Source organism: Stegodyphus dumicola, chromosome 2, assembly GCF_044657685.1.
Source record: "Stegodyphus dumicola isolate Sdum_Otavi_A_Nest chromosome 2, ASM4465768v1".
Taxonomy (NCBI): domain Eukaryota; kingdom Metazoa; phylum Arthropoda; class Arachnida; order Araneae; family Eresidae; genus Stegodyphus; species Stegodyphus dumicola.
In genome coordinates, this window is record NC_140769.1 from 32982140 (window position 1) to 32999140 (window position 17001).

Consider the following 17001-nt stretch of genomic DNA (forward strand, 5'->3'; position numbering starts at 1 on the left):
CTGCTTAACTTCTCATAATATTCAATAATTTTATAACTTGTATACCTCATATTTATCTCTACATATAAAAAAAGAAAGAGTCTGTGTGTCTTTCGTTTGTGCTGCGCGTAAGTTAATAGACCCAGGGCTACGAAATTTGATATATAGGTGCATCTAGACAAGAGCCAATGCACCTCGAAGCGATTTTTTTCAAAATTCGAATCAGATTATTTTTTTTTTTTTTTCGATTTTATCTAATCATTTTGAATTGTTTCATTCTTTTAGAAATGTGATTTTGGCAACAATGTTTCATTCAGTTGTCTACTAGACTGATGACTGTTGAAAATCAGCACTGTTGCCACTAGGAAAAAAGAGGGCCATAATTCTGTGCAGTTTTTAAATTTAATGCTTCTCTTGGATACTGGACGTTTGTTGAGAGAAGGCAACAGGAAGTTGGTTAATTTATTTATTAGGATAATTAATATTTGTATTAAGAGATAATGCGTATTTCATTGTAATTTTGTTATATGTAATATTTTTTTTTATGAAGTTGTTCTGCAGAGTAAAATTCTGCGCAGTTTTTAAATTTAACGTTTGGTGTTCCCTTCAGGCATTTTCCTGCTATATTTAAAAGCCAGACGAGGGCTATCCACGTAGCTGCTAATTTCTAAAATAGTTCAATAGAAAGTTATCACTATAATCTTGGATTCAATTATTCTTTCAGCTAATCGTTTTAAAAAGATAACCAGAATTCCATCTTAATCTGAAACTCTGCTGAATGGTTTAGTTTATTTTATTATAGCAAAAAATGCGAGGGCTATTTTCCTAAGGGAAGAGATGCCTTCGTAAACGATTTTCGTATGGAAACCGGCTCAAAGCCACGTTGCACACTTGGAATACAACTAAAATTCCTTATACCAACCAATTTCCTAGCCAGAATGAGTGGGTAAATAAAAATACAGCGTGGACATCCTGTCGGTACTTTAAGTTCATAGGTAGACGAAGATCACTATTCCAGTTTTTAACGAGATACCAGGGAAAATGGTCCATCCAATGAAATAGCCATAACGCTAAAGAGTTGTTGATTTCTAGCGGTGGTTTCGAAACGTTTTATGCCCCACTTTCCTTACTACTAACCGCTCGCAGATGCCGCAGTATATTTTATGCCTGTACTTCATGTAGACATGACGATAGCAAGCATTCATGTCTTACCAATAGATTCTAACCCAGGCCCAAGGATATGGTGGACTCACCAACCCTATCCCAAGCAATTGGACAGACCTCTGAAGTCTGAGAAAAACCTACGTGAATATCATATCATCAGTACCACTAATATGTTCACGCGGGTATAGAAACAAAAGAGAAGATAATTTAATGTGCACTATGAGGGATTCATTTTCTATGTTGGAGAGTCTTGTAGTCAGATAGGTTACAGACTTCTTTCTTTCGATAAGACTGATTATCTGTTGTCAAGGATGTTGCAGACTGCTTGTTCCCGAGTATGTTTCCGACTGCTTTCTTGATTATTTTAAACAGTAGATAAACAACTGCCATTATATGGCATAGTTTTAACAAACAACATTGTAGGAGATGTATTTCTGGTTTCTGTTACTTACTTTGAATACTGTTTCTGATACTATAAGAAAAATCAGTTTGGCATATGATTTTTATTGTAATGTTGAAATTATTATCTATCTGGGTATTCAATTTGACTGATATTGTTGCGTGCTTACGGGTTCGTAATAGATTGAATGCACACGTCCGATAAAAGGTTAATAAAATTTATTCTTATCAAAAGAAATATAACAGAACGCTGAAATTTTTCTCAGAAGTATGTGTAGAAGTGTTCATAATATCACACAGTAATAATCAGTAGTTATATTTAAACTACTAAAATGTTAAATATTTCGGGGTAGCTTTCTCTTAAAATTTATCACGCGCTGCATTGCACTGGGAAATAAAACAATTTTAATTACAATTCTACTAAATGTATCTAGTTAAATACAAAATTCGTAACAATATCTTTACTTAGTTTGTATTGCGATTTCCAGTTTACACCAATTTATTGGATTTCTTTTATTGTTTTACAGATAGATATTATGGGAAATTCCATATACAATTATATTCATAGTGCTGATGTTTCTCATTTCGAGAAAAAGGTGAACTCAGTCATTAATAGGAAAAAGAAAAGTAAGTTCTCATCAATTTTGTGCTGTTATAAATATTACGAAAATATTTGATATTAGCGTAGTGTAATAAAACAAATAATGCATGTAACTTTTATATGCCTTTTCCTGAATTAAGTTTGCATTATTTCTGTAAAATATACTTTTTAGTCGAACAAATTTCTTAAATGAACACCTGTAACTATGCAAAATTTCTTTCAATGGGTTGCATGCTTGTACGCTTGTAATCTTTTATATAAGTCGTACTTCTGAATAATAGATTCGCGTAGTGATAATATCTGTACAAAAGAAGGCGAATTCAACATGTGATTCATTCCGTTGCATGTGAAAAAAATTCAAAAGAACGTACGCAGACTTTGTCTCACGGTTACCTCAACTGACTAAGATTCAGTTCTTGGCAAAAGAGAGAAGTAGGTAAAGAAGAAATATTACAACTTAAGTTGATAGTTTGTGGCCTTGGATACCTTCCACGCGCGAAGACCTCCAGGTGGTGCAGAGAATTTCAGTCTGGACGTAAAAGAGCTCTGAATCTACAGAGAATGGACTTATACCTGTGTATTCTGTACAAACGACAGCAGTGGAAGAACTGCTGAAAGTCGGTCATTGAATAACAGCTGTTGATAAGGCTTTCGTTTGCGTAACTTCCATAAATAACTTCTGAGATGGGTTTTAAACACTTGGCAGAGGATCAGATGTCGCTACCATTGTGTTATTTATTACGGTATCTTAATTTCGAATGAAATATTTTTAACCCGTTATTGAGAAAAATGTAAATAATTAAATATTTTAGTACCTGATCTGGAATTGTAAATGGTATGCCTATTCAGATGACTATTAGAATAAGATGTCAATAACGATTAAGAAATATCTGGGAGTATCAATAAATAAAAATGAACGACTTTTCTGAGATTTAAGCCATAATTTTTCTGTTATTTCTAAAAATGAAGAAACAATACAAGTTAATGAAGAGAACTAGCAGCAACAATAGATAAGTAGATAGATAGTTTCGTTTCACCAGTTATATGTGTAGGTTTATGTGGATGACTAGAGCACGAGACGAAAATATTCACGACACAACTTTATTACTAAACTAGGATGATGATTTGAAAGCTGGTAAATAGTTGTCGGTGACCCCACGGAAGATAGCAAAGTTCAGAAAGGGTTCACAGGATAATGAAGAGTTCACAGAGTCTTGTAATTTGCATCTCGGGAAAATACTTTAGGTGTTCCCAAACGCTGGCAGGACATTGTTACATAACTGGAAGACAACAATTCCTTTAACACTCTTCGAAGGCCCAGTGTTATTATCTGCTTTGCGGTTTCCAAGCCCGTAGGCTTTGCTTACGTGAGAGCACGTCTGCTGTCGTCCACGGCTAGTGTTTATATGCTCCTCTCTGAGTTGCAATGGTAGCAAGTTGAGTGACGTCAGTCATCGGTCGTCGATAAGTATACTTCTTACATATATAATCAGTTTTGTAAAGCTGTGTTCAGACGACGGTATAAAGGGCATAAGTGGTAAAAAGCCCAGTTTTCTGTACATTGTTTCGAAAATTGGACCATAATTATAAAAAACTGCTTGAGAATTTTAACAGTGAATTTTTTTATAGAATTCTATAATACATTTTCGTGAGAGACCACTCTACGCTTACTGCAGAAGCACACATGATTAACCGTATTGCGCTTTTATCCTGCAATGAATTTTAGTTCGTTAAAGCCGCTGCTCTGCGTAGCATATCGAATTGGAGCTTTCAAATGTTAACGGACTTTTGGGTCACCCGATATATTGAGAAAATGCTAACTTTCCGTGAATAACAAAGTGAAATATAGGGCTTACAAAAGTAATTAATTAAAACGTTAAGAATTATACATGCATGAATAAAATAAAAAACGGAGAACAGCAGTCTAGACTGCACAAAAACAAGTACAATTATATATGATTTGAAAAGAAAATATTTGTATTCTTATTTATTAAAAATTGTCTGAAGCCATCTTTTTTCCCATACCTTATCTAATCAAGTTGCTGTATACTTGTATGTTTACACAGCCAACATAATACGTCTTTCAATACAAATAAATGCTATTTATAACAATGGTATTAAAATCGTATGTGTGGGGCGTTGAATTTTTTTAATATTAATATATTCCATTAAGATCTGAATTTCAAGGAAAAAAATCTTTGACGGATAAGACGGATCTTATTTCTGGGCATTGTATTTTATAAAGTTTGAACATATAAAATATTTACAATATTTTAGTATTATTTTTCTTATAACAAACCATTTGGAATCTTCATTTTTAATATGTTTGCTGTATGCCCCTCAGTATGTTTTGCTGTAGTAATTTTCTTTCATCTTTGTGTTCCTTTTATACTTGATATAAAATATTCTAAATTTATTTTTTGTGAATAAATGTGCTTTGCAGAGAAAAAAATCAATTCTTTCCAGCTTTTATTAGCAGACATCTTATAAGTTTGCCTTTCTTAATATTTTATTTTTGTCATTCTCTGGAATTTTATTCTTTGGTATTATTTGTATTTTATCATTTCATTCTCTGTATTTTTCTTAGCTTTTTTTGTTTCTTATCTGCTTTATACAATATGTTATGCTATTGTCCTATAGTTGTAGTTTTTTCAGTGTAACAAAAGATACGTATGTTTAATAATCACGCATTTTCTACAAAATGCATTGGCAAAATATGCGTCTTTTAAATGGATGTTCATTCTTATTTTTGTTATAACCATCTCCATCCAGTTTTTTCTATATAATGCTCGAAGTTTTAGCATTGGTTGCATATTCTAAGTAAAATAATACTTAGAATATGCATATTGTAATATTATAGTGCATTAGAGATAAAAACTGAGCAGAAAAAAATGTTATGCTAAGGTAGAAAAAAGATTTCTTAACATAAGTTATATTGGTGCCTGATTTAAATAATGGTTAGAGATGTTGATGGCTGTATTGTTGGCCCGGTTTGAACTCTGGAGAAAGTTTAGATGTTTGTAAATCTCTAATGTCTCTGCGACATGGAGGAACTTTAAATATTAGCGAGCCAGAAGTTCTGTCGAGAACTTCAGTGGTAGAATAGAGGTAAGAGATTTTTCGAGCTGTTTGCCATCAAAATTGGGACAGAGCCTTCGCTTTCTGGAGTACTAATTTTGTTGTTTCCTGTTATTTTATTGTTCTCGCTGATGAGACGGCAGAACGACTAATGGATTTGGCCTTTCCGGAAGAAGACTGTAAATTACAAGTGTCTGGCCATTTGGAGCAACCAAAAAAAAAAAAGCTATTTTTATCATTAGCACTGGAACTCGAATTTGTGCAAACATCATTACTGCCATTATCATGACAACTTCTTTATTGACATATGTGTTGCTTTTAGAATGTCATTCACAATGTGCATATTTGCGTTCATTCCAAAGCATACATGTTCAAAAGAACTCAATTTGACGTCGGTTAGAAATTCATAAATTTGCTCCCGTAAAATTCTGTTTATTTTTTTTTTCATATGAATCTCTCCCTATCTACTGAATTCTTTACTAGCTTAACATTTTATCTACGTTGAAGGAATTGAAGTGTTTGCATTTAAGCTAATTATTATACAGCTATTTATTTCCGGTAATAAAATGATGTTTTTCATTTATATTTTAAATTAGTTTGAATGGAAAGAGGTATACAAATATAAGTAATATTTACCTTAGTATCCATTTTAATCTTTTTGCTGTTAATTTAACAGTTTAAAAATTTTTAGCCTAAAGAGCCGCTAGCCCAGAGGGGCTATTAGTCTCGAAACGGCATTTTGCACCGAATCACTGAAATCATTAAATCACTTTTCAAATTGTTGCCACAAAATATTATCACTCTATATTATATTTAAAGAAATTAAATATGAAGAATCTGCATGAATGTATGTTTGTTTCTCGCATTGTGAAAAAATAACGGTACCTAGAGCCATTAAATTTTGAATATCGTAGTTCTCCTCCCAAACACGGGCACCTGGGAGCCTGAATTTTGAATTTCGAATTTTATTATCTCTTTCATATTTTTTAAAACTTTAACGAAATTTTGATTAAAAAACTCAACGATTTCAAAGCGAGCGGTGGCAACATTGTTCGGAATAAAACATTTTTATCTCCATCTCACGACACTGTCTGTCAGAAATTCTAAAAATATGCTGTTTTTAAATATTCTTAGCCCAAATGCTTTGGAAACGGCTGTCGAAACTTGTATGCTAAAAAAAATTTAAAAGTAGAAAGAACATCCTTTTGGGCGTAATATAAAATAAAAAGATATGAACTGAAATAAAAAATGAAAAAAACATCCTTTTGGACGCAATATAAAATCTGAAAGCTTTCATCCCCTTCCCGTTTTTGAGTCATATATTTTATTGGAAGAACAGACGCTATTTTTAATTTTAAAGAACAAGAAGGTGTAAATTTAAAAACTTCAGGAGTGGATGTCAGCTTATTGAAATAAGTTCCATATTGTTGAAAGTAATCACAGCATCTTATCCTACAGTATGTAGGGTCTACTTGACTAACTTCTAAGTGAGAATCGCACATGTAGTAAGTTCTGGTAGGAACTACACAGAAGAAGGATTAAAAGTACCCTCTTTAAAATTTACACTGCGTTAACTCGACCTTGGGCGGTAACTGAAATCACAGAACTAAACTAAAAATTCGAAGATATGCACAAGTAGTAGAACTAAGCTACAGGGCTGAGATATTCCTGTTTCTTAAACCCGCGTCGAAACGAGTAGCAGCAAGTAAATGCCACATAAACCACGTAACTACGTAGTAACTTCGGGAGTAGTAGCTCACGCTACTGCGGTGACGACGCCAGCCTAATTCTCTTTTTCCTACTGAACCTCGGTTTTTAAACCCTTTCTTCACAAGGCAGAATTTGCATTCCTTTGCGCGCGCTACCAAATTTAAATATTCTGGCATTGACAATTAGAGGAATGAAGGCTTATAGGAAAGTTTAAAATTAATCTTCAACTTGTTAGTTAAAATAAATATAAATCCCTACAAATGATTGAAAATAAATTTAACGTACTAGCCCTAAAAAAATTTGGAAACTTGAACTCAGCTTAACACAGAACGTCATTGAACTGCACTTTCAAATATGTGCATTGGTGGAATTAAAAATCATCATCATTGTGCTTCCGTGTGGTCTTCATTTTATTCTCAGTTCACTTTTCCATTACAAAACGGTTCCGGTAATGTTTAGTTTAGTTAAGGCTAAGCACTCGAGAGCTAGCCACCTAAAATATTAGGTCTTCGTAAAAGCTTTACCAAGAAAAACTAGTACATTCATACAAACGTCGGGAAAACCGTGGAAGCAGTTGCGTACCCAGCCCGTTCACTCGAACTAAAACTTTTCAACGGCAACACGGTGACTAAGAGCCTGTATGAGGCTGAAATTAATCCAGCAGTTTGGTCCCCAGCGCGATGGGGGGGTATCAGTCTGCGCATGCGCTGTTTATATTTCGAAAGTTATAATTCACTCTTGAGGTAAGTTTTCGTGGAGAATATACATCTTATGTTTTGGAAAATAAGGTAATTTCCATTTCAAACTTATGTTGTATGATTTTCATGATTTATTCATGCACATAATCTTTGTTGCAGTTTCCTGTGTTTTTTTCATTTATGTATTGATCGATACATTTTTTCCTCTGTAGAGCCGTCGAAGAGAAGGACGAAGACTGTCAAAGCGCACATGCAGCAGCGTCCATTGCCTCGATCCGGAGAGGTTAGACATCGAAAAATGGTATTTAAAATATCAGTTCATATTAATGAAGTTCAAGAGAATGTAAATACTGAACCTGCCAGCACAACAAAAGGAAAGAAACTGAGTAAGTGCTTAAGTGTTTCGTTACTGAGGAGAAATATTGTAATAACCAAAGGATGCAGTTCTGTTCTTGTAGCACAAATAGTTCAGTTGTGCCCTTTGGATTTAGCTAAACGTGTAAGTTAAGTTCTTTTTATAGGGTAAGCCAAGTCTGTATTTTACTGTAATACAAGTAAGAGGATTTTAAGTTGATTAGCCCAGAAGGGAAATTTGACCAGAAGGGGGCTATTAAATTTTGTTTTGGCATTTTGCGTCGGATCACTTTTCTAATTGTTGCCACCAAATTTTAGAGCCCTGCATGATATTTAAAGAAATTAAATAATGAAGAATCTGTATGAACATATGTATGTTTCTCGAACTCTGAAAAGGAATGGCACCTAGAGACATCAAATTCTTAATAACGTAGTCCTCCACTCGAATATGAGCATCTAGAAGCCCAAATGTGGAATTTGGAATTTGTTTTATTATCTCTTTCATATTTTGTCAAACAATATGGAATTTTTCATTAACAAACTCAACGATTTCAAAACGAGCAATGGCAACACTGTACAGGGCAGAAAGCATTTTTATCTCCAGCGCACGAGACTGTGTATCGGAAATTCCAAATATATGCTCTTTTAAATATTTTGTGATACTGCTGTTGAATTCAATTTTATGGTTTAAAGTGTGAAAAACATGAGATTTAATAAGTAAAAGTAAAAATCAATACCTTAAAAAAACGCCCTTGTGGGCGTAATATAAAATCTGAACGCTTTCAATTTTTTTTATATATTTCTCTCCTTTTTTTAATTTTCATCTTATTTTAATAAAGGTTAAAATTCTCTATTAAACAACATTAAATGAAGAAACATATTAGGAGAGTATATCAGGGTCAATGTTCCTTCTCACCTTCTTCGGGAACATACAAAGAGCTGACTCGGAACAGAGAGCTTACTAAAGCTATGTTCACTAATTGTGGTACGTAGACAGGATACACACGAAGGGTATACAAAACCCTTTATTTTTCTCTATATACAATAACTTCCGTACTTCGGAATACACTGACCCGCCACTTGGGGGTCTAACGTAAAAGTATAAAAAATAAAACTAAACTCTAATTTAACTTTAGAATAATAAACGTGGAAGATTGGCCTTATATTAACAGGAAGGCGTATGTAGTACAGATAACTGAGAACACTACAATACGTTTAAAAGTCATCAAGAGGATTAAAACCTCTGGCCTGGAAGGCAACAAGCAACTGCGTAACTTCTAAGGTAAGCGGCCTGCTTCGAACTCACTGCTTCCTCTCTCTCGCTTGGCAAAAGGCCACAACTTAAATACTTGGCGTTCGACAGACAACTTTGCATAAAAACTTAACGCTTATAATTCTGGCCGGAAGTAGAAAATAAAGAAGTGATAGTAAAGATTCAAAATAAAAATAAACGTTAGTAAAACTTAAGATCCTTACATACTTCCCGCCAGAGTTAATTAGTTTGAAACTGAGGTCTAAAACGACCTTGTTGAAAACTTTTAGCTCTAGAATCTAACGCGAGGCCAATCTTTTACAAACATACTTCGCTAGAAACTAGAAATTTAAAAGAAAGAAATTTGTTTTTTTTTTTACAATAGCAGCTCCCAGGATATACAACAATTTTTTTTCATCTGTACTGCATCTAAACAGGAGCTTTTATTCAATTCTGGTTCCTTCCAGAGATCTGGAAGGAAAACTAGTTTAATGAAATGTTACACAATGAAGTGGCAAGTAACATATACAATTATACTTCTCTTAACATTCTTATTTCATTCATGACTATTTTAATTATCTCTCCCCGTGCTCTCTGACATGTGTTGTAAAAGAACACCAAACACGAATGTGTTTCTGTCTACGTGTTCCACACTTCCTCCTACAATCAAAACACTAACGTGTTAAAATTCAACATAACAAGACCTCTTAACACACCCTAATTTCAACTCTAAACCCTGAGGTACTATTCTAAAAGTGGCTAACTCTAAAGTGTAGCGTCAGAGAGCCTAACTACATCATTCAACCTTTAACACATATTCGCCATGCTTTAGTCTTTTTACAGTCACACGAATAAAAAAAAATTTAACATTCACTTTTACCATATCACGGTATTTCTTAACATTTAAAATAACAGTTCACATTATATATAAGAACATATTAACATGCCGTTAATTTTACACATTTGAAAACATACATTAGTAGTACATTGTTAACTTCTATTCTTTTCAAAGCAAGTGCCAAATCTTTCTACATTGAAATAATACTACATTTCAAAAAGTCTTTCAGACTAAAACTTCTTTCTTGCTAGAATGTTTTAAATAAAATTTATACAATAACTTTTTACAATATTTAAGTCTTTACACAACGCTATTATACATCAACTTTAGTTTTACGCGCGAGTAATTGAAAAACATAATACCAAAATCGGTAAAAACTCATTTCTCGCCCTTTTGGCGATAAAGGTAGACCTCGCATGAGGTAAAACTTCTTGAAATCTGCCACTTGCAGTAAGAATGAAAGATTAACTTAAGTTTGCAAAGTAACATAAAATTTTACTTATCTTTGTGATATTCGGACATCCTTTTCTAGGCCCAGTCTTTAAAGGTATTGCAGATCGTTGTGTGATTTATTCTCCTTCTTGTACGGGCTCGCCCTTCAGTGCTTTCCTCTGGAAGCTTCCTTTTTTCACCAGTTCGGCCACCCTTGAATACGTTCTTTTTCTCCTCTGCTTGTGGTCTTGGCCGTTTGATGGCAGCTGGTCTTGGCGGAACCGGGAAACTTCTGTCGTGTTCCTGCTTGGACCTCGTTGTTGGCCGTTCAAATTTTCCTTGTAACTTTTCCTCCGCCGCTGATGGCCCTTCCGCAGTTCGGCTACATTTACTGCGGAGAGTCCTGTCGGATGAGTCGATCTTCCGTTTTAGAGCCGGGTTATAGTTGCCGTCATTTCTCCTGGTTCTCTTCACATACGTCGTCCTTCTCCCTTCTTCATTCTGGGGGTGTTCGTGAACTCTCTTTTCTGGACGGTGGAACGGCTTCTTTTTCTTGCTACCTTCAATTTTTCCGCGGGGCAATTTTCTTTTCACTTGCTCCTGCCTCTTATTGGCTTGCCCTTGTACTTGTCGTTTTTCCACCTCTGGAGCTTGTGCCTGCGGTGTCTGCCGTGCCGGATCCTGCAAAAGATCTGAAAATATTTGCATTTTATTACGATCGAAGTAGGGCTTGATTTGATCAATGTTTGCGGAACAGGTTTCACCATTTCTGGCTTTTAACACTGCTACAGCGTGAGTTATTTTTTCTATAACATATGGTCCTTCAAATCGTGGAAAAAATTTGGCAGTTTTATCTTCTGGTGCTGAAGAAAGTGAATGCTTAATTTTTAAAACTTCATCCCCTACTTTATAAGTTACTCCCCGTCGTTTCAAATCATAATAGAGCTTCTGTTTTCTTTGTGCTACTTCCGTATTCTTTGCTTCCTTAATTAGTTTTTCTATATCACCCATTTTAAATTCTGGGGCTCTTTGTTGCACATAAAATAATTTATCTAACGGTGTTATAATCTTTCTGCCTAGAAATAACTCAGCAGGAGTTTTGCCCGTTGTATCATGTTTTGCGGTCCAAAGGGCGAAAGCAAATTCATTGACATAGTTATCCCAGCTTTTATGAAAATTTTTAACATAACTACGGATAATTTTCACTATATTTCTATTGACCCGTTCCGCTATATTTGATTGCGGCCGATACGGGACCATTTTTAAATGACGTATGCCCAGTTTTTGGCACATGTCTTCAAACATATTACTTACATATTGAGGACCATTATCCTATATAACTTTTAGGGGCGCCCCGTATTTTAAAATATACTTATTTAAAATAGAATCAGTAACTAATTTCGCGGAGGCTCGTTTTAAGGGAACAATTTCGGTCCATTTACTAAAATGATCAACCATAACAAGTAGATAGCGACTTTTATTTAACTGACTTTTTGGGAAAGGGCCCAATAAATCGATGCCAATTATTTCATTTGGAAATTCGGATTTAATACTATTTAGAAACCCGGCCGGGCGGAAATTAATATAATTAACTGCTTGACATGTTGGGCAGGACTGGACATACGCCCTTGTTAACTTTTGCAGTTCAGGAAAGTAGACTGCCTCGCGTACGCGTTGGATAGTTTTCCGAATACCAGCATGAGAAGCTAAAGGGCTGTCTTGGAGCTCCTGCAGGATATTTAATCTAAGGCTAGCTGGGATAACAGGTCGAAATTCGTTGCTGGAATTCGTAGTTTTGGTATAAAATAATAGACCATCTATTAGTTCGTAATGGGCCGCCCTATTTCTTATCGCCACAATATCTTGGTGGCTAAAATTTTCAGGATCCTTCAAATACTCATAAATGCTTCCAAACTCAGGATCCTTACCCAGTTCGGTTATTACAGTTTCTCGGGAATTTATTGTACATGCTGTGAGCATTGCCACCTTTACGGTATTCCCTTGTTCATCTATTTTAATTCTTGATAGGGCATCTGCTAAGATATTTTCCTTACCGGGGGTATGCTTGATTACCAGATTATATTCTTGCAGCTTGAGTGCCCATCTTATTAACCTTGGGGATAAATTTTTCCCTGAGTACAATCTAGTTACCGCCGCATGATCAGAGTGCACTGTTATCGGCGCCTTTCCAAAATAGACTCGGAACTTTTGCACTGCTAACAGAACTGCAAGTGCCTCTCTCTCGGTCGCGGAATAGTTTCTTTGTGTTTGATTTAAAGTTCGGCTAAAAAATGCCACGGGCTGCTGATTTTGCGAAAGTACCGCTCCTACCGCATAATCCGAAGCATCCGCTGAAATTTCTAAATTCTCATCCTTTTCAGGAAATTTCAACACAGGGGCTTGCGTTAATGCTTGTTTTAATTTTTCGAAAGCACTATTGGCTTCGGCCGTCCACGAGAATCTTGCCTTTTTCCTTTTTAATTTTAACAATGGCTCAGCGATAGCCGCAGAATCTTTTATAAAGGACCTATAATATGAACAAAGTCCTAGAAAAGAAGAGAGCTTCTTTGCCGTGTTTGGAGTCGGATACTTTTGTACAGCGATTATTTTTGATTCATCTGTCTCGATCCCTTTTTGAGATATTTTGTAACCTAAATATTTTAATACAGGGGCTGCAAATTTGCACTTTTCGACATTAACTTTTAGACCGGCCTCATTTAATAAAGAAAACACCTGTCTTAAATCCTGTACGTGTTGGTCGAGATTATCACTAGTAATAATGATATCGTCTAAATAGATAAATGTGGACTTCCCAAGAACAGGTCTTAACACAATGTCCATGCATCGCTGAAATGTTGCCGGGGCCCCTGAAAGGCCAAACGGCATACGCAAAAATGCATAAGTGCCAGACTTGGTTATAAAAGCAGTCTTAGGCACGTCCTCAGGCCTCACCCCTATTTGAAAATAACCAATCGTTAAGTCTAAAGTCGTCATAAATTTGGTTGATTTTATGTTCCTTAGAATTTCTTCTATAATCGGTAACGGATATACCGGATATTTAGTTATGGGGTTTAATTTACGGTAATCAATAGCGAATGTCCATCTTTTTAGATGCGTCAAAGGATAGTCATTATTTTTCTTACATAAAACCACCGGGCTAGCATAACTACTTGAGATGGGCGTTATGATCTTTTTACGTAGCATATCGGTAATATGCCATTCTATAATTTTTTCCTTATTCTTATCATACCGGTATGGTTTTTGACGAACTGGCATTGCATCTCCGGTGTCAATACTATGATTAGTAACCTGAGTAAATCCTGGAATATCACTAAATAACGAAGCAAATTCACTTACCACTTGTCGGATTCTTCCTTGCTCGTCATTAGGGAGGTGGTCAAGTTTTAACATCGGCTGTTCAGCGTTTTCTGTACGAACTGGTTTCATTGTCAGCTTAAGGGACGCTTCATTAAAATCCAGCGTAGCTTGTGCTTCTGAAAGAAAATCTATTCCTAAAATTAAATGTGCTTTCAGACTCTTTACTATAAAAAACATCACCTTTACTTGTTCGTCCTTGATACGGATATACAAAGGTACTTTACCTACGCACTTACATTTTTCTCCTTGCGCCGCTAACACTGTCGTATTATCCGCATTATATATGCGGTATTTGCGAAAATACTTCCTAAAAAACTCTTCTGCCACACAGGAACACTGCGCGCCGGTATCCAGGAGTGCGGTGGCTGGGATATTATTCACCAAGACTCCAATCTTCGGAAGAGTCAAATTTTTCACCATTACTGTATTTCACTTGTAGGAAGAGGGGTTTTCGTGGCCTTCGGATTTCCGCACCCTCTCGTCAGCAGAAATCCGTTTTAGTTTAAATTATTTTTCCTTTCCGTGCTTTCCTTCTTTTTCCACTGGCCTTGAGACTTTTTTCCTGGATTGCTATTGAACTGTCGACGTTCGCCGGCTGTTTTTGAATGCTCGAGTTTCCTTGCCCACTGATTCGCTTTTTCTCCGTAGCCATGTACTTGAGTTTGCTGTAGTCTTGGCGTACCAAATTTGTTTCGCTGTTGATACTGGCGTCTTCTTTCGACGTCCGCCGTTCTTCTACTTTCAAACTGGATTGCTAGCTCAAATAACTTTTCCAGTGTAGTCGGATTTCTTAATTCAATAAAGTCTTGCACTTGGGGTAGTAACCTCGGAAAAATCACTTGAATTATTTCAGGATCCGGACGGTTTCCATACAAGAGCTTGAAAACGTGAATTTTTCTTAAAATAAAGCTCGAGAGGTTTTCGATTCTTTGTTGATATATACTGAAAAGTTCCGTTTCTGATTTCGCACGATCCCTTACAACAGGGAAGGCTTTTAGTAGGGCAGTCTTGAAATTTTCGTAAGTATATGTGGGACTTCCTGCTTGACCCAAGAGACTTCTGCCTATACATTTGAACCAGTTAAGCGCTTGGCCCCTCAAAGCGCTGGTAGCTAAGGTAACTTTTTGAAATTCGTGCACGGGATAGAGCATGAAGTGGTCATCCAATTTTTCCAAAAAACCGGTTACCGGTGAGTTTCCGTTAAATGTTGCTTCTGGTTTCATCGAAGCGCGCATGGTCTGGACGATGTAACCAAATCCTTCCAGGGCGGCAGCTTGCATTTCTGGATTGAAGTATTGAATTAATTGGGAATTACTTATTCTCAATAATGGCTTAATTATGAACAGTTGACCTGAGATCTAATGGCTGGCGAGTTTATGCCTTTCTTGATGCTTAATTCTGAATACTGAAGATAAAACTCAAAGCAAAATCTAACACAAAGCTTTATTAACAAAATTAAAATAGTAAAATATTAAATTATGGGACTTCTCATCGAGGTCAACAACAGTGACTTACTGGTAAGCTAAAATTACGATGCGGTTAGAGCCACAAGGGCCTGTTTAGATTTATAACACTATTTCGATCGGAGGTAACCAATTAAAGATTCTAACACGATACAATCTGACTTAACCGGCTCTGGATTAGAGATTTTTCCGGATAATTGAATATGCATCTCTAGAACTTATTTGTTCTTGTTTTATGATGCCATCTGTAGAAATTGCGGCGTAGAAAGTTCATTGCTCGTAGTTTTCGATTTATTAACTATTACACAAATAATACCGAAAACTCGTAAAAATTACATAAAATTAAAGATGATTTTTTTCAAGAGAAAATCATTTTAAAGTTAGGCCCACCAGCGGCCGAGCGGTAAAGTCGCTGAACACTGGTAGTTCGGTCCGAGGTTCGAATCCCGCGAACGGGCTGGCTGCATGGGCGTTTTCGTGGTTTTCCCCATGTGTAACGTGTATACGAGCCAGTTTCCCTTAGAAAGTCCTCCACGAAGGCATCCCTCCTCTTAGGCAGATAGCCCTCGAGGCTTTGCCATAATCACATACATACATACATACATACATACATACATTTTAAAGTTATTATTATGTGAAAATTGCGAATTTATTAGTGTGAAGACATATATTTCAGAATTTCTGCCTGGTTACAAGATTATCTCCAAAAATCTGCTGTGCGTACAATGGAGGTTCATAACATCATGTACAAACATAGATGAACATTTGTCGGCAAATCTGATGAGTCTGTAACTATTTGTCGTCTTCCTTTCACATAACTATCTTGCTCTGCTATTGTCTTCATCTTAATTTTCCTCCTCCTCCTCCTTATCGTCATCATATTTTTCCTTTCCAGTCATACGTCCGATTATTTCGTCGCCATCTTGACTGCAGGATGGAATCAGAATTGACATCAATCTATCCAAACCTGCACCTCCTCTTCACTAACTCTTCTCCTACTATGCAACTAAGTCAAAGACACCGGGCTTATTTTAAAACCAAGAGAATATTTGTCACTCGATTTGTCATCTACAAACATCATGATAGGCTCTGACGTAAAATAATGTTCTTAACACTCTTCAGGCAATAGCCAAAGTATAAGTGCCGTCTTTTAATGTAAATTGTGTCTTAAAAATCATGGACACTGCTTTCAATGTTCACACTTTGATACATTAAAAGAGGTAGGTACTTCGTTATATTCTGGACAATTTATTGGTTGGGTTAGATTTGTTTCGTTGTGTTATGGAAACATAATACGAAAGTCTTCATATTTTCAGCCGATTACCTCTCATAGTCCTAAATTTCGGATATAAATTTAGGCTTTTAAAAACGCTGTTATTTTGATATTTGTCGGTTAACTGGATGCTGATTACGAGGGATGTTACTGTACTTTCTGAACTTGGCCAACCTCTGACAGCTCTTTAATTTTTCGGCGAGCGCTTTCCTTTTCCAGAATGGCAATGCCTCGGCCTTCTATTGAGATCCCGATTAAGATTGCGTCCTTTTCTTAACCTGTGCCACTTGCCGTAAAATTTTCTATACTCTTTGGTCTTATCGAGGAACGTGTCTAGACCATGTTAAGGAAGACATTAACATAAAGCTAACTGTTAGTAAAA

General features: G+C 35.8%; 1 protein-coding gene across 7 annotated transcripts in view; it reads left to right on the forward strand.

The window, feature by feature from the left end:
• LOC118190443 (uncharacterized) overlaps positions 1–17001 on the forward strand; it is a 495778-nt gene that overhangs the window by 436176 nt on the left and 42601 nt on the right. For all 7 annotated transcript variants that reach the window (XM_085810552.1, XM_085810555.1, XM_085810551.1 and 4 more), the window contains 2 exons: positions 2070–2169; positions 7842–8015. In XM_085810552.1, coding sequence (XP_085666678.1) covers positions 2070–2169; positions 7842–8015 — 274 coding nt within the window. The remainder of the gene's footprint in view (positions 1–2069; positions 2170–7841; positions 8016–17001) is intronic.